The sequence below is a fragment of the Enhydra lutris genome, unplaced genomic scaffold (genome assembly GCF_002288905.1).
Source record: "Enhydra lutris kenyoni isolate GAN:26980312 unplaced genomic scaffold, ASM228890v2 scaffoldscaffold54, whole genome shotgun sequence".
Lineage (NCBI taxonomy): Eukaryota > Metazoa > Chordata > Mammalia > Carnivora > Mustelidae > Enhydra > Enhydra lutris.
Window position 1 is genome coordinate 851667 of NW_019154138.1, and position 26145 is coordinate 877811.

The window sequence follows — 26145 nt, forward strand, 5'->3', positions numbered from 1 at the left end:
ATACTCCATCAGAAAGGATGAATACCCAACTTTTGTAGCAACATGGATGGGACTGGAAGAGAGTATGTTGAGTGAAATAAGTCAAGCAGAGAGAGTCAATTATCATATGGTTTCACTTATTTGTGGAGCATAACAATTAACATGGAGGACATGGGGAGATGGAGAGGAGAAGGGAGTTGAGGGAAATTGGAAGGGGAGGTGAACCATGAGAGACTATGGACTCTGAAAAACAACCTGAGGGTTTTGAAGGGGCGGTGGGTGGGAGGTTGGGGGAGCCAGGTTGTGGGTATTAAGGAGGGCACGTATTGCATGGAGCACTGGGTGTGGTGCAAAAATAATGAATACTGTTACGCTGAAAAGAAATAATTAAAAAAAATATACGCATATAAAGATCCCCCATGCCTTAACATGAATTGATAAGCTAACATCTTGTTAGCTTCCAAGTTTTTGCAATTATAAATAAAACTGTTATAAACAAAACAAAATAAAAAAAATTAAAAATAAAAAAAATAAAGTGTTTACTGATATGTTACCTAAAGTCATTAAAAATAGTGGGGATATATAGCTATGTTTCTTAATGGACTGCATCCTATATTCTGCACATTTAAAAAATACTAATATTTAAATGTCTATGTTTATGGTTAGAAGAATTAAAAAAAATTAAGTAAAGCTACTAACAATTTTGTTAAAAACAAGGCTAAGAAAAACAATCTGAGGGTTTTGAAGGGGCGGGGGGGTGGGAGGTTGGGGGAACCAGGTGGTGGGTATTAGAGAGGGCACTGATTGCATGGAGCTCTGGGTGTGGTGCAAAAACAATGAATACTGTTATGCTGAAAAGAAATAAACAACAACAACAACAAAAAAAAACAAGGCACTTTATCATACAAAACACACAATTACAAAACAAGTAACTTCAATTCGGACTTTTTTTCCTCCCAATTTGGGGATTCTTAGGCAGAGGTAAAAGGGAGGTATATGTGCCCTCTGATAATCCTATAACGCATATATACTTTTTTTTCTATAGAGAGATTTGTAAAAGAATTTGTCATTAATCCAGCTAATCAAGTCAGTCAGCAAATCTAAAAAAATTATTTCATGTATTCTATAACTTGACTATTAGTTTATTAAAGACTATAAATCAAATACCAGAAATCTGTTCAAAATCAAAGTAATATTCAACATAATGAAACTAAAATACAGCACAACATAGAGATGTATGTTCATGTTTCCATCAAATAACACTATTAAACTTGCTTTAGGTGCCTTAGGATTTATCTCGAGGACACTGAATGATGAGTTGATTTAGTCAACTGAGCAAAGAGCAGTAATAATAAACAATAAGCAATAAAACCAGGTAAGCCTGATGAAAAGACTCATACAGTAATTTCTTGTGATCTTACTGTGTGCTGGACACTATGCTTTACTCACATTGTGTTATTCACTGTAGTCTTGTGAACTGGATATGATCGTCACTGTCATTTTATGAATGAGGAAACTGAGGTCTCTGGACATGATGACATGTCATCTGGATTCTGAGGAATAGGCTGAGGTGTTTATTGGCAGATGAAGGAAAAGCAGGAGGGGAGTGAGCTTCAAACTCTTAGATGGTGGTCATCTATATACTGTCCCACTGAATACCAAAATTCTTTTTAATAAATGGCAAATGGTGAAAGCCATATGTGTTTTAAATGTTCCTAACTGAAGTAAACTCGATTTACGGTATAGAATCTTACGGAAAACAGAGATGCATGTGTTCTCATGCGGCAAATTCCTAATAGATGTTATTCTTCTTTGGAATTAAGATGTAAATAAAAATGGTTTTATGGTGATGTAAATAAAAAGTTTCAAGAGGTCAGGTTAACTCTGTTTGTTTGTTTGTTTGTTTTTGGTTCCATAATCTAGATATATATGAAGACTTCACAATAATTACTATTTGGTATTCTCTAGAAAAGCCTCAATAGACTTCCTTGTTTTGCATGTTACTCCTGCAAAAAGGAGTCTTTGAAGCTCAAATTACACTTTAAATGTAAATGTCATAAATTGCTCCTTGTATTAAGAATTGACCACCTACCATGCATAATACTAGAAAAGACATCCTTAAAGTCTTTAATACTCCTGAAGACAACAAAATTATATTCAGGTATAGGAAATTAATATGACTAGGTTAGAGAGAGGGGTGGAATTTGGAAGTTGAAAAGAATCTTACCAAAGTCTGCAAATGCGGACTGTCCGACCACCATCATATTTTGAGGTTTTTCAAATATAGTACTGAGAGAGAAATTTCCATCCTGTTAATGGCAGAAAATTTTGGGTTAGACTATCATAATTCATTCATTTGTCAAGTGTGAAAGAAAGCATTTAAACTGAAGCAGGGAAATAAATAATTTAAGGCTTTTGTTGTACTGTACAAAAATTATTCTACTTTCCTATAATACCTTTATCATTAAAAAAAAAAAAAAAAAGAAACTGCTGAGAGTTGATAAAGATTGTCTGGAGTGCTTTTCTGCTGTCCCTTTCAGTTGTATATCCTTTACTAAATCTTCTTTATAATTTCAGATGTAATGACTGTCTTCTACTTTCAAGTACCATGGAAACAGTAGTATATTTGGTATATTCTTTATATTTGGTAAAATAAAGAAGTATGAAAAAACATTCCTACCTCGAGGGAGCTTACAGTCCAGTTGGGAGATAAGATATGTCAGGGAAATAGAACTTCTGAAGGTAATATATATAAATGGTACAAGTAGCAAAGACACTATGTTTCACAGATTTCAAAGATTTCTATTGGGCATAATTAAGAAAAAATTAAGATTCAAATGAAATGAGAATTCCACAGAGCTAATTACTTAGCAATTCAAGTTTATGTATCATTGAGAAAAGGGAGTAAAGGATTAAGACTGGCAGGTACTAGGGGTGGCTAAGCTAAATAAAACCCATTAGAGATCATTTGTTTCAGTTACTCTTTCTAAAATGGAGAGTTACACATCTTACTTATAAAAATATGCATTTCTTTAAATTATTCTTTCCTTTCTATAATTTTAGGTGACAATACCAGGAAAATCAGCCAAACACTGAATTTGGGATCTGAAGCACTCTTTTTATCACTGACATCTTTATTTACTATTAGACATATTGACTCTGATTACTACATACTTTATACAGATATCTATATGTTGAAAAATATTTTTTTTTTTTAGGATTTTATTTATTTATTTGACAGACAGAGATCACAAGTAGGCAGAGAGGCAGGCAGAGAGAGAGAGGAGGAAGCAGGCTTCCTGGTGAGCAGAAAGCCCGATGTGGGGCTCGATCCCAGGACCCTGGGATCATGACCTGAGCCGAAGGCAGAGGCTTTAACCCGCTGAGCCACCCAGGCACCCCGATATGTTGAAAATATTTTAAAAATTATTTTTTTCCCCCTAAGGATACTGCAGATATGCAAGTTAGTTTCTTTCTTTCTTTCTTTCTTTCTTTCTTTCTTTTAAGATTCTATTTATTTATTTGACAGACAGAGATTACAAGCAGGCAGAGAGGCAGGCAGACAGAGAGCGGGGGAAGCAGGCTCACCGCCGAGCAGAGAGCCCGATGCGGGGCTTGATCCCAGAACCCTGAGATCATGACCCGAGCCGAAGGCAGAGGCTTTAACCCACTGAGCCACCCAGCGCCCCGCAAGGTAGTTTCTTAAGAAATCCCTTCTGATATTTACAAAGAAAGGCATTGCTGCATTAAAAACATGAAGACCAAATGCTTGAGGAACATGTGTAAATGGGTAAGATCTGTCTTGTGACAGACAATTTTCTAAACATTTTAACACTATTATCTGCATGCAGAAATATGTTTTCCCTACAATTACTGATATATCTGATATACTTTTTGAATGATCTTTCTATAGAAATCTTATTTACATAGTGTCTTATACCTTATGAATCCCCTCCAGTCTTACCAATACCTGAAATTACATTACAGATATATCAAAGGTGCCCAAGTTCTGATTGAAGTGTCAGGTGTTTTTGCATTTTAGAAAGACCATAGCACTGGGTACAGAGTGGACATAATGGTTCTAGAGATTCATTATAGAATGAATGGAAAAATCTCTTTTAAAATACATCAGCTTCATGTAACATAAAGTAGAATATCAACTCATTATACCGATTCAAGTGAACAAACTACCCCAGTGAAAATATGTTAAACTTAGTAAATATACCTAGAAATATTTCTGGATATAACTTTACAATGTATCTCCATTAAGAAACACTAAGTCCTTCCCAGGTGATGGCCTTCCATGTCTAAGATGCCACATGAACCCTGAACCTCAATAGAAGTAAAGTAATACTTCCTTCCAACCGCTGGAGAAAGAGAATATATTCTTGGTATAGTCTAGTAGAAAGGTCACTAGACATGGAGTTAGATAACAGGGGTTCTAGTCCTGCTTTCATTGGCAAGTCATATCACTTTGGGAAAGCCATTACTGCTCTGGGTCTCAGGTTCTTAACAGTTTAGTAGGGGATTAATGTACTATCTACTTGAGCATTCTAGAGAGGATCAGTGCAATGATAGATTAGAAGTATTCTGCAAAACGTGAATTTATCAAGCTCTTACATGGTATTTTTATAATGGCAGTCCTGTGCTTTTATGAGCTGCAAGTGCTTTTATCATGGGCTGCTTTTTGACACTAATACACTATGTTCTACCCCATTCTTTACCATGCTGTTCTTGCTGGCCTTCAATGTGTCCCTACAATCCAAAGTTGGCTTAATTCACTAGGGGTTCTACTGCAGTTATGTCTTTTGCCTTTCCTTTTGCCTATAACCATATGAAATGACTGTACAATGATTTAAGCGTAGAAATTTTAGAGACAGATTTCCTAGTTCAACTTCTAGCTCCACTGTTTGCTAGCATTCAGATCTGAATAAGTTAGTTCTAATCTAAGCATCTGTTTACTTATCTTGAAAATGTATTTTTTTAAAAGATTTTATTTATTTGACACAGAGAGAGAGATCACAAGTAGGCAGAGAGGTAGGCAGAGAGAGAGAGGGGGAAGCAGGCTCCCTGCTGAGCAGAGAGCCCGATGTGGGGCTTGATCCCAGGACCCTGAGATCATGACCTAAGCTGAAGGCAGAGGCTCAACCCACTGAGCCACCCAGGTGCCCCTTGAAAATGTATTTTTACAAAGCTTTTGTGAGGATTAGTGAGATAATCCATATAAAGTGCTTAGTAGAATATATGCATATATTCACTATTATCACAAGTAGGAACACTAGTAGTAATACCACTATTTCTGCTACCAAAACTACCACCTACTATTGAAGCAGGTAACCCACTGGCATTGACAGAGGAAACTACCTGCCATTTTCTGTTTTAATGCCAACCACAAGTGCAATGTTGTAACAAGTATCTTTTTGTAGATGATTACCTATGCTTTGGCCTGCACACGTTTTGTTGTTGTTGTTTGTTTGTTTGTTTGTTTTGAGAGAGAGAGAGAAAGGGAGATAGGGAGGAAGGGGCAGAGGGAGAGAGAATATTAGGCAGGTTCCAGTGTGGAGACTGATGCAGGGCTCAATCTTATTACCTGAGATTCTGACCTGAGCTGAAATCAAGAGTTGTATGCTTAACTGACTGAGCCACGCAGGTCTCCCCAGCCCATGTGTTTTAATATTTAACGTTAAAACTCTTATATGTACAGTGTTTGAAAAAAATGACCAAGAAGGAGTATCTGATGACTATTTTGTGTCTACAGTTTTATTCATATATAGCAATGATTTTCAACCGGGGGTGATTTTGTTCTCCAGGGGACACTGGACAATGTCCGGAGATCTATATGACTGTCATAACTGGAGCTAGCTACTAGCATCTAAGTCAGAGACTTACAACCTAGTAGACAAACAACCTATAGTGCATAGGACAGAACTCTACAATGAAGAATTATCTGGCCTCAAATGGTAATAAGGCCAAGATGGAATTCTGACATAAAGGGTGATGGGTAAAGCCCAATGACTTTGCCATTCTTGTCCTAGCTGCTCCCCTTTGTGACACTTATTTAGTCTCTTCTTTGAGTTCTAGTCTTACAATTCTAACCATCTCCTTGATACGTCTCTTATCTGAAATAATATTTTCCCTGCCTCAAATCAGGTATTTCATTCATCTTATTTGTTACTAGTCACTAATAGAAAACACAAGTTAACTTTTCATTAATGGTCTTTCTCTCTAACATTTATCCTTTGTAGGCCATTTTTGATACTTTAGTCCTTTAATCATTCATCTCTTTTTCAGGTTATAGTAAATTCTACCTAAATTATCTCCCTGCCTCTAGATTTTCCATGCAAACTTATCTGATATGGAGTAGCAAGATAACTGCAATAATGAAAGCTCTTTTCATCTCACCTTCAGTCCTAAAACATTTAAAAGTTTCTCAGTAAATACTTAAAAGGTCAAATGACTTAGTTTAGAAGTCAAGACTTCTGCTGATCTTACCTAAACCAATTCTTCTAATCTAACTTTTCAGTATCTTTTCATGCTCTGACCCAAACCAGCCACATTCTAGTCTCTGAATGTTCTGAGTTTCCCCTGTACTTCCTTGCCCACTTTTGTCACCTGCCACTTTTTGTCACTTCCAACCATTAATATTCTGCTCATTTATACTGGCCACTTCAAATACCACATCTTTCTTGAAGTCCTCCCTGATGATCCTAAGTAGACCAAATGGAAGCAATTGCTCTGTCTTTGAGCTACGTGTAGCATGAGGTTTGTATGTCTCATCAAACTAGTCAGAATTCCCCACACTCACATCTTAGCCCTTTTGGCCTATAAACTCTCTTAAATTTTCTGCCTCCTAGAGTACCTTCATGGGACTGTGTGGACAACTGCATTCTAACAAGATTTGCTGATGCTCTAGTTCTACTACCTAATAGGATTTCAAGGTTTTTTTTTTTGTTAATAGTGAATACTACAAATTGTTTCCCCAATCTCTAACTGAAAATAATTCTCCATTTTATAAAACCTACACTTTATCTAAACTAATTGAGTCTACATTTCTCTTAATTTGTACCAGTGATTTTTTAATTGTTAACATGGGTACCTTACTGATCCAGCTGTTTTGCAGCAAGAACAACCCTTAGTCTCTATTGTCCAATAGCCAATTTATTAACTTTCTTTAAAGTCAACAATAATAAAAAGGATCAAATCAAAATCTAGTCTCTTCTTGATGATTTTTCTCCTACTACATTGCTTTACTATGTTTTATTCAGCAGGCTGCCACTACTTTCAAGATGAGACAAACCCAACTTCCTTAATATGTAATAACAGAGAGTTAGACAAACGGGAAAACAGAGGAATATTTTTTGAATGAAAGAACAAAACAAAACCACAGCAAAAAAAGCTAAATGAATGAAGATAAGCAGTACACATAAAGAATTCAAAGTAATGATCACAAAGCTATTTTTAGTGGACTTGAGAAAAGAGTGTAGAATTTCAGTGAGACAAGAGATTGAAAATATACAATGACACTAGTTAAAGAGGATGAACTCAATAACAAATTAAAAATGTACTAGAGGGAATCAATAGAAGATTAGAAAAGGGAGAAGAATGGGTTAGCAACCTGGAAGACAGAGTAATGGAAAGCAACCAATGGAAAGCAAAGAAAAAAAAGAATAATAAAAAATGGGAGAAGACTTAGGGAACTCAGTGATATAATCAACTGTAATAATATTTGCATTACAGGGATCCCAGAAGGAGAAGAGACAAAGGGTCAGAAAATTTGTTTGAAGAAGTAACAGCTGACAACATCCCTAATTCAGCGAAGAAAACAGACATCCAGATCCAGGACACACAGAGACCCCCAAACAAAATCAATGCAAGGAAGTCCACACCACGGCACATAATTAAAATGGCAAGAAGTACTGATAAGGAGAGAATTTTAAAAGCATCAAGAGAAAAAACAAACAAACAAAAAATGAAAAACCTAAACCAGTTACATTCAAGGGAAAGCACATAAGGCTATCAGCTGATTTTTCAGCAGAAAGTTTATAGGTCAGAAGGGAGTGGAATGATATATTTAAAGTACTGAAAGGAAAAACATACAACCAAGAATATTCTACCCAACAAGGTTATCATTCAGAATACAAGAAGAGATAAAAAGTTTCCTAGACAAACAAAAGTTAAAGGAGTTCATCACCACTAACCCAGCCTTCCAAGAAACGCTGAAAGGGAATTCTATGAGTGGAGAGAAAAGGCCATAATTAGAAGTGAGAAAATTATGAGAACAAAGATTTCACAAGTAAATACAAATATAATAAAAGCAGTAGATTAATCACTTATAACGGCAGTACAAAGGTTAAAGGAAAAAAGCAGCAAAATCTATTATATTTATAAAGACCAGTCAAGGGATTCATAAAATAAAAGGATGTAATATATGATATCATACACAGAAAACATGGGGTGGGTGGTAGAGTAAAAATGTAGTATTTTTAGAATGGGTTCAAACTTAAGTGACCATCAACTTAATACAGATTATTGTATGCATAAGATGTTATATATGAACCTAATGATAATCACATAACCAAAAATTTGTAATTGAGATACAAAAAATAAAGAGGAAGTAATCTAAGCATATCACTAAAAAACCCATCAAATCACAAAGGATGACAAGAAAAGAAGGAACAGAGAAGAAAAACAACAACAACCATAAAACAAGTAACAAAATGGCAGTAAGTATGTGCCTATCAATAATTATACTGAATGTAAATGGTCTGACTGAGTACTTCAAATAAAAGACAAAGGGTGACAGAATGGATAGAAAGGCAAGATGCATCTATATGTTGTCTATAGGATAATCATTTCAGACCTAAAAACACATGCAGACAGAAAGAGAAGGGACAGAAAAACATTTACTATGTAAATGCAAGTGAAAAGAAAGCTGGGGTTGTAATCAATACTTATATCTAATAGAAGAGACAATTAAAGGCAAAGACCATCCAAGAGACAAAGAAGGACACTACATAATGACAAAGGAAACAATCCAACAAGAGGATCTAACAATCGTAAATATTTATGCACCCAACATGGTAGAAGCTAAATATATAAAGCAGCTATTGACAGACATAAAGGAAAAATCAACAGGAATACAATAATAGGGAACTTTAATATCCCACTTACATCAATGGATAGATCACCCAGACAGAAAATCAACAAAGAAACAATAGCTTTGAATGATATATTGGACCAAATGGACTTTACAGATATATATTCAGAACATTTCACCCAAAAGGACGAGGAATACTCATTCTTTTCAAGGGCACATGGAATACTCTCCAGATTAGATCACACATTGGGTCATTAAACAAGTCTCAATAAATTCAAATAGACTGAAATCATATCATGTATCTTTTCTGACCACAACAGTATGAAACTAGAAATAAGTCACAAGAAAGAATTTGGAAAGAACACAAATACATGGAAGCTACATAACATGATACTAAACAATGAATGGGTCAAGGAAGAAATCAAAGAGAAAATAAAAAAATACATGCAGACAAATGAACATGAAAACACAATGATCCAAAATCTTTGGGATATTGCAAAAGTGGTCCTAAGAGGGATGTTTATAATAACAGGAGCCTCAAGAAACAAGAAAAATCTCAAATAAACAACCTAACCTTACACCTCAGGAGCTGGAAAAAAGAACAACTAAAGTCCAAAACCAGTAAAAGGAAAGAAATAACAAAGATTAGAACAGAAATAAGTGAAATACAGAAAAAACAAAACAAAACAAAAACAAAAACAGAAAGATCAATGACTCAAAAGCTGGTTTATTGAAAAGATCAACAAAAATTGATAAATCCTTAGCCAGACTCATCCAAAAAGCAACCCACTCCTCTGAAAAATAGAGAACTCAAATAAACAAAATCAGAAATGAAAGAGGAGAAATAACAATGAATAGCACAGAAATACAAAGGGTTATAGGAAAATACTATGAAGAATTATATGCCAACAAATTGAACAACCTAGAAGAAATAGATAAATTCCTAGAAAACTGTAACATCCCAAATTTGAATCAGAAATAGAAAAATTGACCAGACTGATTACCAGTAGTGAAATTTAATCAGTTTTCAAAAAACTCCCAACAAACAAAAGTCCAGGACCAGATGGCTTCACAGGTGAATTCTACCAAACATTAAAAGAAGAGTTACTACCTATTCTTCTCAAATTTTTCAAAAAAAAAAAAAAAAAAAAAATTAGAAGATAAAGGAAAGCCACTCAATTCATTCTATGAAGCCAGCATTACCCATAACAAAACCAAAGAAAGTACAAAAAATAAAAATTACAGGACAATAACTCTGATGAACACAGATGCAAAAATCCTCTACAAAATATTAGCAAACTGAATCCAACACTACATAAAAAATCATTCACCTTGATTAAGGGGATTTATTCCAGGGATGCACAGGTGGTTCAATACATGCAAATCAATCAATATGATATATCACACTATCAAGAGAAAGGATAAAAACCATGTGGTCATATCAGCAAATGCAGAAAGAGCATTTGAGAATGTACAATATCTATTCATGATAAAAACTCTAACACAGTAGTTTTAGAGGAAACATACCTCAACATAATAAAGGCCATATATGAAAAACCCTGGCTAATATCATATGCAATGGTGAAACATTGAGCTTTTTCTCTAAGATCAGGAACAAGAAAATAATGTCCACTTACCACTTTTATTCGACATAGTACTGGAAATCTTAGCCACAGCAGTAAGACAAGAAAAAGAAATAAAAGGCATCCACTGGTAAGGAAGAAGTAAAACTTACACTATTTGCAGATGCCATGATTATATATATATATATATATATATATATATATATATATATACACATATATATGTATATATATATACACACACACACACACTAAAAGTGTACCATAAAACTACTACAACTGATAAATGAAAACAGTAAAGTTACAGGATACAAAATTAATATACAGAAATCTTGCATTTCTATACTCTAATAATGAAGTAGCAGCAGCAGAAGTTAAGAAAACAATCTCATTTACAACTGCACAAAAAGCAATAAAATACCAGGATATACTTAACCAAGAAGGTAAGTGACCCATACTCTGAAAACTATAAAATGCTGGTGAAAGAAACTGATGATGACATAAACAAATGGAAAGATACTCCATGTTCATGGATTGGAAGAAAGAATATTGTCATAATGTCCATACTACCCAAAGAAATCTATCAAAATACAAAGAACATTTTTCACAGAACTAGAACAAACTATCTTAAAATTTGCATGGAACCACAAAAGACTCCAAATAGCAAAAGCAATTTTGAGAAAGAAGAGGAAAGCTGGAGGTATCACAACCACAGATTTCAAAATATAGTACAAAGCTGTAGTAATCAAAACAGTATGATACTGGCAGAAAAATAGGCACATTGATCAATGGAACAGAATACAGCCCAGAAATAGACTCACATGTATATGGTTAATCTATGAAAAAGGAGGAAAGAATACACAATGGGAAAAAGTCTCCTCAACAAATGGTACTACATAAACTGGGCAGCTACATGCAAAAAAGAGTGAAACTGAACCACCTTCTTACACCATACAGAAAAATAAACTCAAAATAGATTAAGGACTTAAATGTGAGACCTGAAACCATAAGACTCCTGAAAAGAAAATAGGCAGTAATTGCCTTGACACTGACTGCAGCAACAGTTTTCTAGATATGTCTAGAGAAACAAGAGAGACAAAAGCAACATTAAACTATTGAGACTATACCAAAAGAAAAAGCTTTGCATAGTAAAGGAAACCATCACCAAAACAAAAGGCAACCTTCTGAACAGGAGAAGGTCTTTGCAAATGATATCCAATAAGGGGTTAATATCCAAAATATATAAATAACTTACATAACTCAACACCAAAAACCCAGATAATTTGATTAAAAAATGGGCAAAGGGCCTGAAAAGACATTTTTCCAAAGACATAGATGGCCAACAGATACTTGGAAAGATGTTCAACATAACTAATCATCACAGAAATGAAAATTGCTATTAGATACCACTTCATATCTGTCAGAATGGCTTAAATCAAAAACAGGAAATAAGTGTAACAAGTGTTGGCAAGGATGTGGAAAAAAGGAACCCTCTGTGTATTGACTGAAATGCAAATTGGTGGGGCCTCTGTGGAAAACAGCATGTAAGTTCCTCAAAATATTAAAAACTGAGTTACCATATGATCCAAAGATTCCACTACTTGGTATCAACCCAAAGAAAACAAAAACACTAATATGAAAAGATACAGACACCCCTATGTTTATTGCAGTGTTATTTACAATAGCCAAGATATGGAAGGAACCAAGGGTCCATTCATAGATAGATAAAGAAGATGTGGTATATATACACAATGGACTATTACTCAGCCTTAAAAATGAATGAGATCTTGCCATTTGCAATACATGGATGACTCTAGGGGGTATAAGGTTAAGTGAAATAAATCAGAGAAAGCCAAATTTCATATGATTTTACTCATATGTGGATTTAAGAACAAAATGAACAAATACACACAAAGAAACAGAGACAAATAAAAGAGCCTCTTAAATACAGAGAAGAAAACAGTATTTGCCAGAGGGGAGGTGGGTGAAGGGATGGGTGAAACAGATAAAGGGAATTAAGAGTACAGTTATCCTAAAAAAAAAAAGAGTACAGTTATCCTGATGAGTACTTAGAATTGTATAGAGCTGCTAATTCATGATACCGTATACCTGAAACTAAAATAACACTGCATGTTAATTATATTTAAATAAAAAAATAATAATCTAACCTAGGGAAAAAGAAAATCAGCCTAGGCTGAGAGGACATCATATACTTAATAATTTTATATACACCTTATATTTATATGTAATGGGGTTTTTTTTATCCTCCAGATGGATAGAGATTAGTCAAAATGATTGATTTTCTTGGTACTGTTTCCAAGGTCACCTAAAAACAAAGGTCCCCCAGCAGGGGGAGATTTAATTTACAGTAATTATTAAATATATGACAATCATATTTCTATTATCAGTAAAACTAATATAATTACACTTTTAAAAAAGTAGACAAAAATAAATCTTTCTGGTTTGATTGTCTATCTCCCATTTCCCATATTAAAAAAAAAAAAAAAGGATAAAATTGTTTACTGCAGAAGTCACACTTAAAAGCCCTGATCTTGTCTATACATAGCTTTTCCACTCAACTGAGTTTCCTTCTGTGAAAAAAATTTGAGTCATGACCAACATCACTGACTATACTTTAAGAGATGCCTGATAATGAATTTCCTTCCACAAACTGCATGATAAATTTTTGAGATCTGCTTATTTTTTCATCTGTATTAAATAGATGGGAAATCAAGAGATCTAAAATTAAAATTTGTTAAGTATCTATTGTGTGCTTGGCACTTTATACACATTATTTCATTTAATTTTCATAAACATATGAAGCACTCTTATTCCCATTTTGCATAGGAGGAACGTGACGTTTAAAACTTGACCATTATTTGATCAATGTCAGTCAGTTGGCCAATTTGGCCTGTCCTCAAATCCTATCCTCTACAATGCAGCCTGAAATTCAATTTTAAGATTTGGAGTGTTCTATTCTTCATTAATTAATATTTAATACAGTCTATGCCAAGCTAAAAGTAAAATAAAATAAAATCATCACATTAGTGTGGAGATCTTCAACTTGCCATTAAAATATACATATATTGGGAAAGACTCCTTAATTCTGGTCAAGTTGGCAGTAAGTTTAGCGCATGTTGTTCTTATTTTCTTTATATAAGCCTGAAGGCAAGAAGGAAAAATTAGTTTTTTAAAAAGGGTTTTCTTCAATAAACCATCATGCTGACAAATTAAATGACAGTAACCTCTCTCAACAGCTGACAGCCTAGCAGGGGCCCTGTTAACATTCACATTAGGGCAGACTGATTGGTTTAATTGGCAGTCATGCCTAAAAACCTGCAGAGGAATTGATACTGAATGAATCATTTCCTTTAGCAATATTCAGCAGTTTGAATGCAGCAATGCAACCAAAGGCTCTTAAAGTTGTTCTATTTATTGTTGAAACCAACCGACCAAGTGATTACTTTCATTTTATTTTCTAAAATTGTGTGCTTTTTACTGAAAGCCATCATTTAAAAATGCTTCAAAGAAAAGATTTCTTACCACATTTTCCCATATCTCAAACTGGAAGGTACTAGAGGCAGACAATGTCGTGAGGAATAAATCTAGAAGGAAAATAATAGAATCGTAAGTTTTGTTACTGATGTATACACTTGAAACAGGAAGAAATCAATATGTAAAAACAGTTATTAATAGAGTTGTACTTAAACATATTTTACAATATATTTTAAGGAGCTTGATCCTGTGAAAGAAAAGAAAGCAGATTATCCTGTACTAGTACAACTAAGGAAAATGTATTTAAAGGCAACATTTGGTATTATTCCTTCGAAAGCATTCTTTATTTTTAAGAGCCGTTATGTGTATTAACGTTTTTTATCTTATACATTTTTACTTTAAAGCACACTATATTTTAAACAAAATATTCAAATTAGAATCACATTGTGCTTTCTCACCTAAAAGCTATGCTTCCTTATATATCATAGTTGGGCTTAAGTGTTATTTTTTTTTTTTAAGATTTTTATTTATTTATTTGACACACAGAGAGAGAGAGAGATCACAAGTAGGCAGAGAGGCAGGCAGAGAGAGAGGGGGAGGCAGGCTCCCCGCTGAGCAGAGAGCCCGATGTGGGGCTTGATCCCAGGACCCTGAGACCATGACCTGAGCTGAAGGCAGAGGCTCAAGCCATTGAGCCACCCAGGCGCCCCTTAAGTGTTATTTTAAATCACAGTATCATAGCATCTAAAATCTTTAGTACTTATGTTAAATGAACAATAAATTGTATTTCAAATTTTGAATAGAAGAATTGTCTTCATGTAGTCTGACTAAAAAAAATTTATTTTATTGGAAAGTGTAAGATTTTTAATAAAATTTGTTGAAAAATAATAGGTTGACAGTCAAATCACCCTATTAATCCGAAGGCCAGGTGAAATGCAAATCTATTCTAGTAGTAGTATTTATTATATTTGCATAGTGGCAGTTTTACTTAGCAAATACATAGTTTCAAAATGATGAGCTGACTCATAAGAATATTAAAATAACATTGCCTTTTCATGCTTTAAAAGATGGGAATTATTCAGAGTGATATGCAGACCATAACTATTTTAAAGAAAAGATTTTTTCTGTTCTATTAAATATGTTTAAGAAAACTATCCTTCACATTTTAATGTGTTTTCTGTAGAGATTTCATATGAGTTTAATGAAGCTCATTTATGAAATAATTATAATAATAAGAATTTTCATAGAATCCCCAGAAAGCTGAGTAATTTCTTCTCTGTTACAATTAGTTGTAGTTAAACTCCTGATTCCAAGTAAGTGAAACTATCCTTTCTGTCAGTATATCAGATATCTCTTGATTTATTTTTACCACACTAAGGATGCTTTGCCTGTCTTTTTGAAGTCTTTTATGAAGATAATTTCTTGCTCATCTAGGGAAATTCCCAAACAATACCTGATATTTGTGAGATGATGCACCTACAGCCAAATCCTCTCCTTTTCCCATATACCCTCCACATTGCCATTAGCATGATGAAAAAATAAAAGTGCAAATCCGATCTCATTCCTTCTCTTCCAGTATCTCTTCTTCCCATGTGAGGAAGCCTACTTACTTAAGTCTCCATGATCATTTCCTGCTACTCTCTCACAAGAAACTGACTCTCTGTAGTTCCCTTTTATGTCACAGCTATCTGATGTCCCCACTGTTCCTGAGGCCCTTCCTCTCCCTAGGCATAGCTTTCCCTCCATTATTCCACTATGATATATCAATTGGCATGGTCATTACAAGATCCTATGATATTCCAGTTTCATATCTGTCTTTCCTGAGCTTCTTGAGGGGAGGAGTCATGCCTAATTGGTTTTTATATCTCTGTGGTTTCTATGTACTTGGAAATGTGTTTGAATAACTGTTTTACAACTAAATGATACCATACACACACACACCCCACATATATACACATATAAATGTCTACAGACATATGTAAGTGTGTTTATGGGTATATATGTATATACATTGTATTTAGTTATATAAAATATACAGTGGTTCCTGAAAATTTGCTTGAACTGTCTATAAATAGTTACTCTATTGCATCTTTAAAAAGTGTCTTGGGAAAAAAAGGGTTTTATGTTAGAGAATTTCATTCAAAAGATGTATGACTGATTATAGTGATTCCTGTCTTAGGAATGTTTTAAAAACTGTTAATTTTTATCTGAAAATATGAGCCTGGTAATGGGTATTATGGAGGGCAGGGATTGCACGGAGTACTGGGGGTTACATGCAAACAATGAATCATGGAACACTGTATCAAAAACCAATGACGCTCGGCATCAGGGAAATGCAAATCAAAACCACAATGAGATACCACCTCACACCAATCAGAATGGCTAAAATTAACAAGTCAAGAAATGACAGATGCTGGCGAGGATGCGGAGAAAGGGGAACCCTCCTACACGTTGGTGGGAATGCAAGCTGGTGCAACCACTCTGGAAAATAGCATGGAGGTTCCCAGAAAGTTGAAAATAGAGCTACCCTAGAACCCAGCAATTGCACTACTGGGTATTTACCCTAAAGATACAAATGTAGTGATCTGAAGGGGCACATGCACCCGAATGTTTATAGCAGCAATGTCTACAATAGCCAAACTATGGAAAGAACCTAGATGTCCATCAACAGATGAATGGATAAAGAAGATGTGGTATATATACACAATGGAATACTATGCAGCCATCAAAAGAAATGAAATCTTGCCATTTGCGACGACGTGGATGGAACTAGAGGGTATTATGCTTAGCGAAATAAGTCAATCGGAGAAAGACAACTACCATATGATCTCCCTGATATGAGGAAGTGGAGATGCAACGTGGGGGGTTTGGGGTGTAGGAAAAGAATAAATGAAACAAGATGGGACTGGGAGGGAGACAAACCATAAGTGACTCTTAATCTCACAAACAAACTGAGGGTTGCTGGGGGGAGGGGGGTTATGGACATTGGGGAGGGTATGTGCTATGGTGAGTGCTGTTTAGTGTGTAAACCTGGCGATTCACAGACCTGTACCCCTGGGGATAAAAATACATTATATGTTTATAAAAATTAAAAAAAAATTAATAAAAAAAAGTCTTTAAAAAAAAGAACTAATGATGTACTACTGTATGGTGACTAACATAACACAATTAAAAAAAAGTTAAAAAAAGGAAAATGTGGGTAATCAGCATAAGAAAGTGATTAGGTATTAACATCCATAGACATTTCTAAGAATCACTTACAACCATGTCAGTGCAAGCTCTGAGCTATTTGACAGAAGTAAAGCGGATAATTACACTATTATTACACAATACAGGTGAATTTGTTCAAACTGAAAACATTTATAGTGCTGAAATTCTGAACGCATTTGAGAAGACATGAGGGGGCATCTTTCTGACAAGGGCTCACAGGCTTGTTGCCCTGATAAGCCAGTTAGCTTTGTAGGATTGGAAGAGCTATTTTGTTACCACAAATGACCAAGCAGAGACAGTTAGGAGGGAGGGGTGGGTGGTTACCAGCAATCTATTACCCTTCATGGAAAAACAACACAAAATGTTTTTTTCTGATGGCGCTGCACTAGTCTCAATATATTTGCATAAAAAGCGATAAATCATGAGCTTTCTGCTCTTCCATTCATAGTTTGAAAATTTAACAACTATAACCATGTTTGCTGATTCCATTTTCATAGCTTCATGAGCTATTTATTAAGATTTTGAAATACAGTAAATTTGGATGAGGGATTGGAAGTATCTTGTAAAATAGATTAAAAAAATTCATTTCACTATTCAATTATGCAAAAAAGGTTATAGGAAAAATAAATGATTCATTATGTGGAGAAATAGAGACAATTAATAATCAACAATTCAAGATGAAATCATACCTCTGACTTTGAATGAAATGAGGATGAAATAAAGAAATGAAATTAAATAAGCTAGGAAAAAATTTAAGTCAATAAAGCAACCAACTTCTCACCTCCTACATGGCTAAGAGTAATTCATTCACATAATATAATGGAAGGAAATGTAGCCAATGAAACTGTAACAGATGCTCTGACATGCCACCCAGATCCCTTCTGCACAAAAGACTTATTCTTTTGCTTATTGGAAATGCGGCTGGCAGATAGCCCTACGCAGTTGCCCTTTCTGGAACAGCTCTAGGTGAAAAGAATTGCTTTGCCAAAGGTTGCATCCCTTTCTACACTAGGCTGCATTCAATAACTGGTCAGTTCGGAGAAATAAAGACTAGACCCCCGCCACCATCACTCAGGAAAACTCTGCAGGGCCACAAGGCATTCAGAAGACCAAGGTCTGGTGAGGGTTTTATTTGACACTAAATCATAGCCCAACTCTGCTTCCTTCCCATTTCCTCCAGTAGTACTGACTATAAGAGCACTCCCTAAAACTTCTTGCACACTAGTTTCTATTTCAAAGTCTACTTCTCAGAAAATGCAATCTACAACTGTTGATATCAGAAGTGACCTGAGAAAGCAAATACTAAGATTTTGAAGTTGGATCACCTCAAAAGAGGCTGCTAATAAGGATTTTTTCACTGGGGTTAAAGAGTGAACAGATGGCCATACTATCTTTTACTGGTATTACTGGGATGGTATTTTGGTGGAAGGGAATGCACTAGTGGGTGTGGTATTTCAGGCTTTTTGAGAAATACGAGATAAACACTGACTATAAAGACAGTGGAACTGGATGGCTATTGCTAAGCTTACCTGAAGAAACAGAGGAGAGACACAAATACTAAGCGTGACTGATGAGAAAGTAAAAGCCATGTGTGAAAGCAAGAGGGCCTCTTGAGTAGCATCTAAAGAGGTTCTCATCTCCTGTAGTAGGAGGGCAAAAATGAGCTGAAGACTAAAACCAGGATTTAATGGTAAGAATAGAAGATCTCGAAGAAGGGGCAAGATGGAGAAGTAAGAGACCCTGTTTCAACCGATCCCCTAAAGTGAGCTAAATGTCTACCAGAACACTCTGAACACCCATGAAATCAGCCCGAGATGTAAGATTATACATTTCTGGATCTCTACGGGGGCGGAAGACATCAGTGGAGAGGTAACATGGAGTGGGAATGCTGAGACTGATATCAGAGGATAAACTGAAGGGGGAGGGAGGCACCAGAAGTGACCCATTAGAAAGTAATACCCCAATATGAAAGTGCTCTGTGATTGGGGACCAGCATTAACGTGGAGACTGGTTAAAAGCACTCAAAAAGTACAAAAGATCTTAAGGGGCAACTGGTGGAATTGGGTGGTCATGGGCACAGGCATAACCCCAAGGTCCCACGACAGTCACCACTGGTGATCACATCTGTGCCAGAGAGAGCCGGGTGAGGCCTCTGTGGTCTCTGAGCCCACAGCATTCCGCTGCTTGCATCACTGCTGGGCTGGGTGCACTGCTGCTGGAGCCTGTGAACGCCAGCCTGTGGTCTCCGACCTGCAGCCTTCCGAGACCTATGCGATCCTGGGGTCTGAGCATATCCAGCCCATGCCTGAGAGAACCTGGTGCAGTCTCAGGTTTGGGTCTGTCGGCCTGCAGCCTTCCGCAACCTGCACCTCCACGGGGTGGAGCATGGGCATGGATTCCAGACAGCAGTCTGGCAACGGTAGCCACCCAGGCTCAGACTCGCCTAGACCAATATCACTCACAGTTCTCATGGCACAGGAATGCAGAGACAACTGGAGGTCTCGGGCAACCACTGACCACTGAGATGGTGGCCGGGAGGGCTGCGGTGTTCAGCGGAGTTTGCAGAGGGAGAGTCTGTGTGTTCTGGACCACCCAGAAGAGGGCAGACTGAGGTTTCTCTATGAGGTGGAGGTCTCAGTGGAGTCAGCTTTCCATTAAATCCCAGAAAAGCCACAAAAAGTCACCAAAGAACAAAAGCCTGAAAAACAGGTTTCCAAAGAGGCAACCCCTTGATAGGGGGCAGGCAAAGCAACCCAAGCAAGACTGACCGAAAAACAACATGGCAGGCTCTTTCCCCAGAAGGCAAGCCAAAAGAATGAGAGGACAACCACCACAGTGTCCCCATAAAACTGTAAAACCCCAACACCAGGGGAAAACAATATATTAAGCTCCTGGTATTGCCCCAAAACCTGTATATTTCACAAATACAATTTTTCTTTCTTTCTTTCTTTTTTTTTAAAATTCATTCTCACGATTCTTGTTCTTCTAATTTTTTTAACCTACTTACCATTACAACTGAGGTTTAATACAACATATTCCATAATAACATTTTAACTTGAACTTTTTTCATATATATCCCTGTGTTTTTTTTTTTATTTTTTTATACAAGGTATAAAGGTAGTCCTTTTCCCTCTTCAATACTATCCCTATCTATAAACCAGTTTTAATTTCCCTGTATCTCTGGAAAGTTGAGTCCTTTAACAAAGATAAAAAGACTCACCCAGGAAGAACCGAATTAACCTTCCTTGCCCACATGGAGGGCTTATAATCATCTTCTCATTTTATTCTTCTGTTCGTGTGTTTCTGTGTTGTTGTTTTTTTTTTTTTTTTGTACTTTATAAATCTTATTCTTGGGGTTCATTTTGGCTTTTTTTTTTTTTCTTGTATTTTACTCTTGGTTGGTCTTTCTGTTTGTTCGTTTTCGTTTACGTACCTTATAGATCTTACTTTCAGGGCTCATTCTAGCTGGGTTTTCTGGTTTTTTTGTTTTTTTTTTTTTTCTATTTTTCCCTCTCCCTTTTCTTTCCTTTTGGTTGTGACTTCCGATTGCTCTGAAACTTTCCAGGTGGATCTTGCCTAGGTCGTGGTTGATATGTTCAGCTATACATCCCCTCAACCACCTCTCACCAAAATGACTAGGAGGAGGAACACCCAACAGAGGAAAATTTCAGACTGTGCCCTCTCCATCAGAACTATTGGATATGGACATCAATAGTATGTCAGAAAGGGAATTCAGGGTAACAATTATCCAGGCAATGGCTAGGTTGGAGAAAACCATTAGTGACAACATAGAGTCTCTAAGGACAGAAGTGAGAGCTGACCTAGCAGAAGTTAAAAATGATATCAGTGAGATCCAGTCCAATCTAAATACTCTAACAGCTAGGGTAACCAAGGCAGAAGATCAAATTAGTGATCTAGAAACACTAGGGAGGGGATGGGGGATGTAGGAGCCTGGTGGTGGTCATTAAGGAGGGCATGTATTGCGTGGAGCACTGGGTGTGGTGCATAAACAATGAATCTTGGAATACTTAAAAAAAAAAAAAAAAAAAAAAAAGGAATAGAAGATCTCCAAAGAAGGCTGAATTCTCAACCTAAACTGGTCTGGTATGCTAACGTCAGGGCCCTAGCTTGGAAAGAATGATACCTGACTCATGAATTAGGAACATGTGGGTGATGAACCTGAAGTCTTTAGCCCTCAGATTGACTTGAGTCCTCAAAGCTTGCATAAGTGGCCCAGTTTTCACTGTTATAGGCTGGTATTCACTCCTGTTTGAACATGATGTTTTCCCTAAAGGCTAGTGCTCTCTCTTGTTTAAAGATGAGGGAGAGGATTCTGCTCCCATTGGAAAACATGCTCCCAAGTTCCTACAGTTTGTCTCATATTCTCTCCTGGCCACTAGACCACAAAGTGGGGTTAAGTTACAAAATAATCTGGCCAGGAATGTGATGTACACATAAGGGAAAAAGGAACTATAGCCTGAATTAAGTCCAGGACCTAGCTAACATGTAGTGGCAGGAGCCAGGAGAATATGCATGAGACTATATTCTGAGATTGCTTGAACAAGATGGGGGCAGGGAGAATGAGGTGTAGGGTGGGGTAGAAAAAAATACCTGGGGTTGGGGTCAAGGTTTTTACACTGGATACCTTACATCCCAGAAGAGGTAGCAATTCACTTTACAGGAGCAGACCACACACTGGATATGGGTTTATTCTTCCTGTCTTGAAAACTAATTTTTTAAAATGCTAAAAGAAACACAGTATGATGATAGCTGAGATCACTGGCATTTACTTGAAGAAATAATCCTTAACAAAAGATCATGAGTTAGTGAAAAATTCAGGATATAAGCCCCAAACTCAATTAAATCCCTTTTCATTAAAATCTTGTAACAAGTAAAAAAGTGAAACTATTCAATGCACATGCAGTTTCTTCCCCAGAAAATATACATAGTTGAGTAATTGTATACAAAAACATTAAATGGTATTGCTTCAATTATTTCCATTCATAGTTTGAAAGGATTAAGCTACTGCATTTTTAAATACTGCCAAGCACTGCACAGCCTTCCTTCAAGCGAAAAATCTTCTAGTTAAAGTTGGCATCAAAAGGAAGCCCACTTAAGAGTCTTAAAAACTAAAATTGGAAGTTCAACTACGCTAACTATACCACGTTAGGAAAAACGCAAACAAGGCTTTATGATTGTGATCAAAGTTTAAAGTTAGATAGTAATGGGCACTTAACATCATTTTGATATACTATGTAGGAAGGAAGAGGTTAAAAACTGTAATTTCCAGCACTGTATCCTTTCAGTGTGACATCTTGATGTTTGAAAAAATATTTTGATGGAAGTTTTTAAAAAGTATTCATAATGTCATTTGGAGTTCCTGCATGAAGAAATTCTCCTTGAATGATGAAAGTCACTGTACTTCCAAGAGAGTAAATATTATGGTCCATTTGGAAAAATAGAGTTCATAAGACTTTTTTAGTATTTTCCGGAAGCTTCAGGTATTTCCACAAAAAATGGTTCAAAGCAGTATCAAAGTTTGTGCTGTTTTAATCTTGAGCACGGAGGACATGCCAAGCTCATGTTTACATCTGTACTATAGAACACCTGCTCTACATCTGTTCTTTAGTACTGTCCAGTCTTTCTTAGGTCTGGTTAATTAGTGAAGATGAGCATAAGTATGTAGAATAAAAATATCTTCCCCCGGGACGCCTGGGTGGCTCAGTTGGTTAAGCAGTTGCCTTCGGCTCAGGTCATGATCCCAGCGTCCTGGGATCGAGTCCCACATTGGGCTCCTTGCTCCTCGGCAGGGAGCCTGCTTCTCCCTCTGCCTCTGCCTGCCGTTCTGTCTGCCTGTGCTCACTCTCTCTCCCTCTCTCTCTGACAAATAAATAAAATCTTAAAAAAAAAAAAAAAATCTTCCCCCTGCTTCCATTTGTTCATAAAAAAGCACACTGAAGTCAACATGACAGCTGAAATTGTGAAGACAAATGAGCTCTTCCCCTTCCCAGCGGCTGTTTAACTGCACTCTGTGGTTCAGAGGTCATCAACACACAGGCTGTAAGGCATGAGGCTCCAACTTAAACAAGTTAATGGGTCCTGGTACAATGAAGATGATCAAACAATAAAAAGTTACAGAGCACAAAAACTGACCACGAATCTCAGGATGGATGAGATGGTGGGTAGTAGAGCTAGATGAAGCCACAAGATCTGATCACTGACTAATGAAAACATCAATTAATTAGCCCCAGGCAATTACTATTATGGAAATATGGTTTTTAAATATGAAAAAATATATTTTAAAAATACTGAAACCTAACTCAAAATATGTTAAGCAGTAAGGGCAAAAAACCAAAAACATTTCTGCAGAGGCTCCAGTTTTAGCCACAGGTACTAGATTGAAACATCTGATATACTACTGCTTTGCTTACATATCTGTGGGCAGAGAACCAACCGTATTTCTTATATTCCTATTTCAAATAATAGTCCCAAATCATATTCTGTACAAATGAATTAAATTTAATAACATATGAGGAATCTGTTTAAATGGATCTCCATTCACAAAACAAAGTTTAAGGAAGAAGTATAAATTTCTAGGAATTATTTTTCAATTTCATTTTTTAAAGACTTTTATTTATTTATTTTAGAGACAGAGAGTGAGAACATGAGCAGGGGGAGGAACAAAGGGAGAGAGACAAGAAGACTCTGTGCTGAGTATGGAGCCCAATGCAGGGCTCCATCCCATGATCCTGAGATCATGACCTGAGCTGAAATCAAGAGTTGGACGCTCAACAGACTGAGCCACCCAGGTGCCCCTCGATTTCATTTTTTAAGTTATACCCTTCTATCTAAACTTCCCCTTCCTTTCTTTTTCCTATCCCGAAGCACTGGGCTCCAGCTGAAGATTCACTATATTTAGCAGAGAGCTCTGACTACCTCAAACGTAAGAGACTGTATACAAGGTACAGAGAGACTTAAGACATCATACTCTGGCCCACAGGCACACATTTTAAGACTGAAAGCCCTCAATCCTGGGTAAACAAGAAACAACTCCAACACCCACCTTCTCTCATCAGTCAAATCATTATCAGAAGTTCTTTTGTTGTAAGGGGGGGAAAAAAGATTGGATTTGTCTCAGATTGTGTAGGAACATGAGAATCTCAGGTGAAAACAATAAACTCTAAGTAATAGGCTGCTGGCAGCAAATGATGAGGGGGGGCCTAGTATGACCCTAAAATTGAATGTTTAAGGGAATTATAATTTCCATTTGATGAGGATTATTAACAAATGAAGAATGGATATATTTTACTTACATTTTTACTATAGGAAATTTATTTTCAGAACTTGTATGAACTTTTAGAGAAATGTAATCAATCATCAAAATAAATTAATGATCTTCAAAGTCTTAGCAGTATTTTGAATTCTACTGTTTTATATTTATCTTTCAATTTAAGTCACATATTTCCTCTACTCCTAAGAGGTCAGAGTCTTAAAGAACCTGGGGGAATTTGCCGTTTTAATGTTTTTAACCTTGTAATGGTTTGATGGGTGAACAGGCATTATGATTCAAACTTCCAATATGAGAAGACACTTCATCTTCTAAAAGAGTCTTCTATGTTCCAGAAGGTAAAGAATTCATTAGAGATGATAATATTTAATGATGGAAAGAACAGGAGAACAGGAACTTGGCATTAATCACTACTAAGATTTTCATATTTTCTATCAGCTCTCAGTAAGTAAATTTAATTGAATGAAGGTTTTATAACAAAAATTTTAGACATGCATTTGCCCTGATGTTTTTTTCTCAGGGCAGTCAAGTCAGTCTGCATCCATTTGGTTTATACAATAAGGTCACATACATTTGGTTTATACAATAAGGTCACCTACTTCCATTAGATACTTTCATTCCAAAATTCTGATCCTTTATTACCATGTCCACTTATGTCTTACTTACAAATTTATAAAGATATTATACTTGCCAATTATTCAACAGCTACCTACATAGCACTAATATGGCATGTTGGATTTTTGAGTACTTATTTCCTTTGGATAAAAAGATTGCATGTCCAGGAAAACAACAGATGTTGGCAAGACTGTGGAGAAATGGGAACCCTCTTACACTGTTGGTGGAAACGCAAATTGGTGTAGTCTCTCTGGAAAACAGTATGGAGGTTCCTCAAAAGTTAAAAACAGAACTATTCTACAATCCAGCAACTGCACTAATAGATATTTGCTCAAAGGATACAAACATACTGATTTGAAGGGGCACATGCACCCTGATGTTTATAGCAGCATCATCAACAATAGCCAAACTATGGAGAGAGCCTAGATGTCCATAGACTAAGGAATGGATAATGAAGGTGTGATATCTATCTATCTATCTCTATATATGTATCTATATCTGAACACAAACACACATCATATATATGCAATGGAATATTAGTCAGCCATAAAAAAGAATGAAATCTTGTCATTTGCAATGAGATTGATGGAACTATAGTACATTACATGAAGCAAAATAAGTCAGAAAAACACTGTATGATTTCACTCATGTTTAATTCAAGAAACAAAACAGATGAACCATATGGGGGAAAAAGAGAGGCAAACCAAAGAGAACAAACTGAGGGATACTGGAAGGAAGTGGGTGTGTCATGGGTTAAATGGGTGGTGGGTATTAAGGAAGGTACTTGTTGAGATAGCAATGGGTGTTGTATGTAAGTGATCAATCATTAAATTCTACTCCTGAAACCAGTATTATACTGTATGTTAACTAAGTAGAAT

General features: G+C 36.1%; 1 protein-coding gene across 1 annotated transcript in view; it reads right to left on the minus strand.

The window, feature by feature from the left end:
- The window catches only part of LOC111157396 (integrin alpha FG-GAP repeat containing 1), a 303742-nt gene that overhangs the window by 193557 nt on the left and 84040 nt on the right, over positions 1–26145 (minus strand). The window contains exons 7-8 of the mRNA XM_022518768.1: positions 14203–14264; positions 2207–2288 (exon numbers count right to left, since the gene is read on the minus strand). Coding sequence (XP_022374476.1) covers positions 2207–2288; positions 14203–14264 — 144 coding nt within the window. The remainder of the gene's footprint in view (positions 1–2206; positions 2289–14202; positions 14265–26145) is intronic.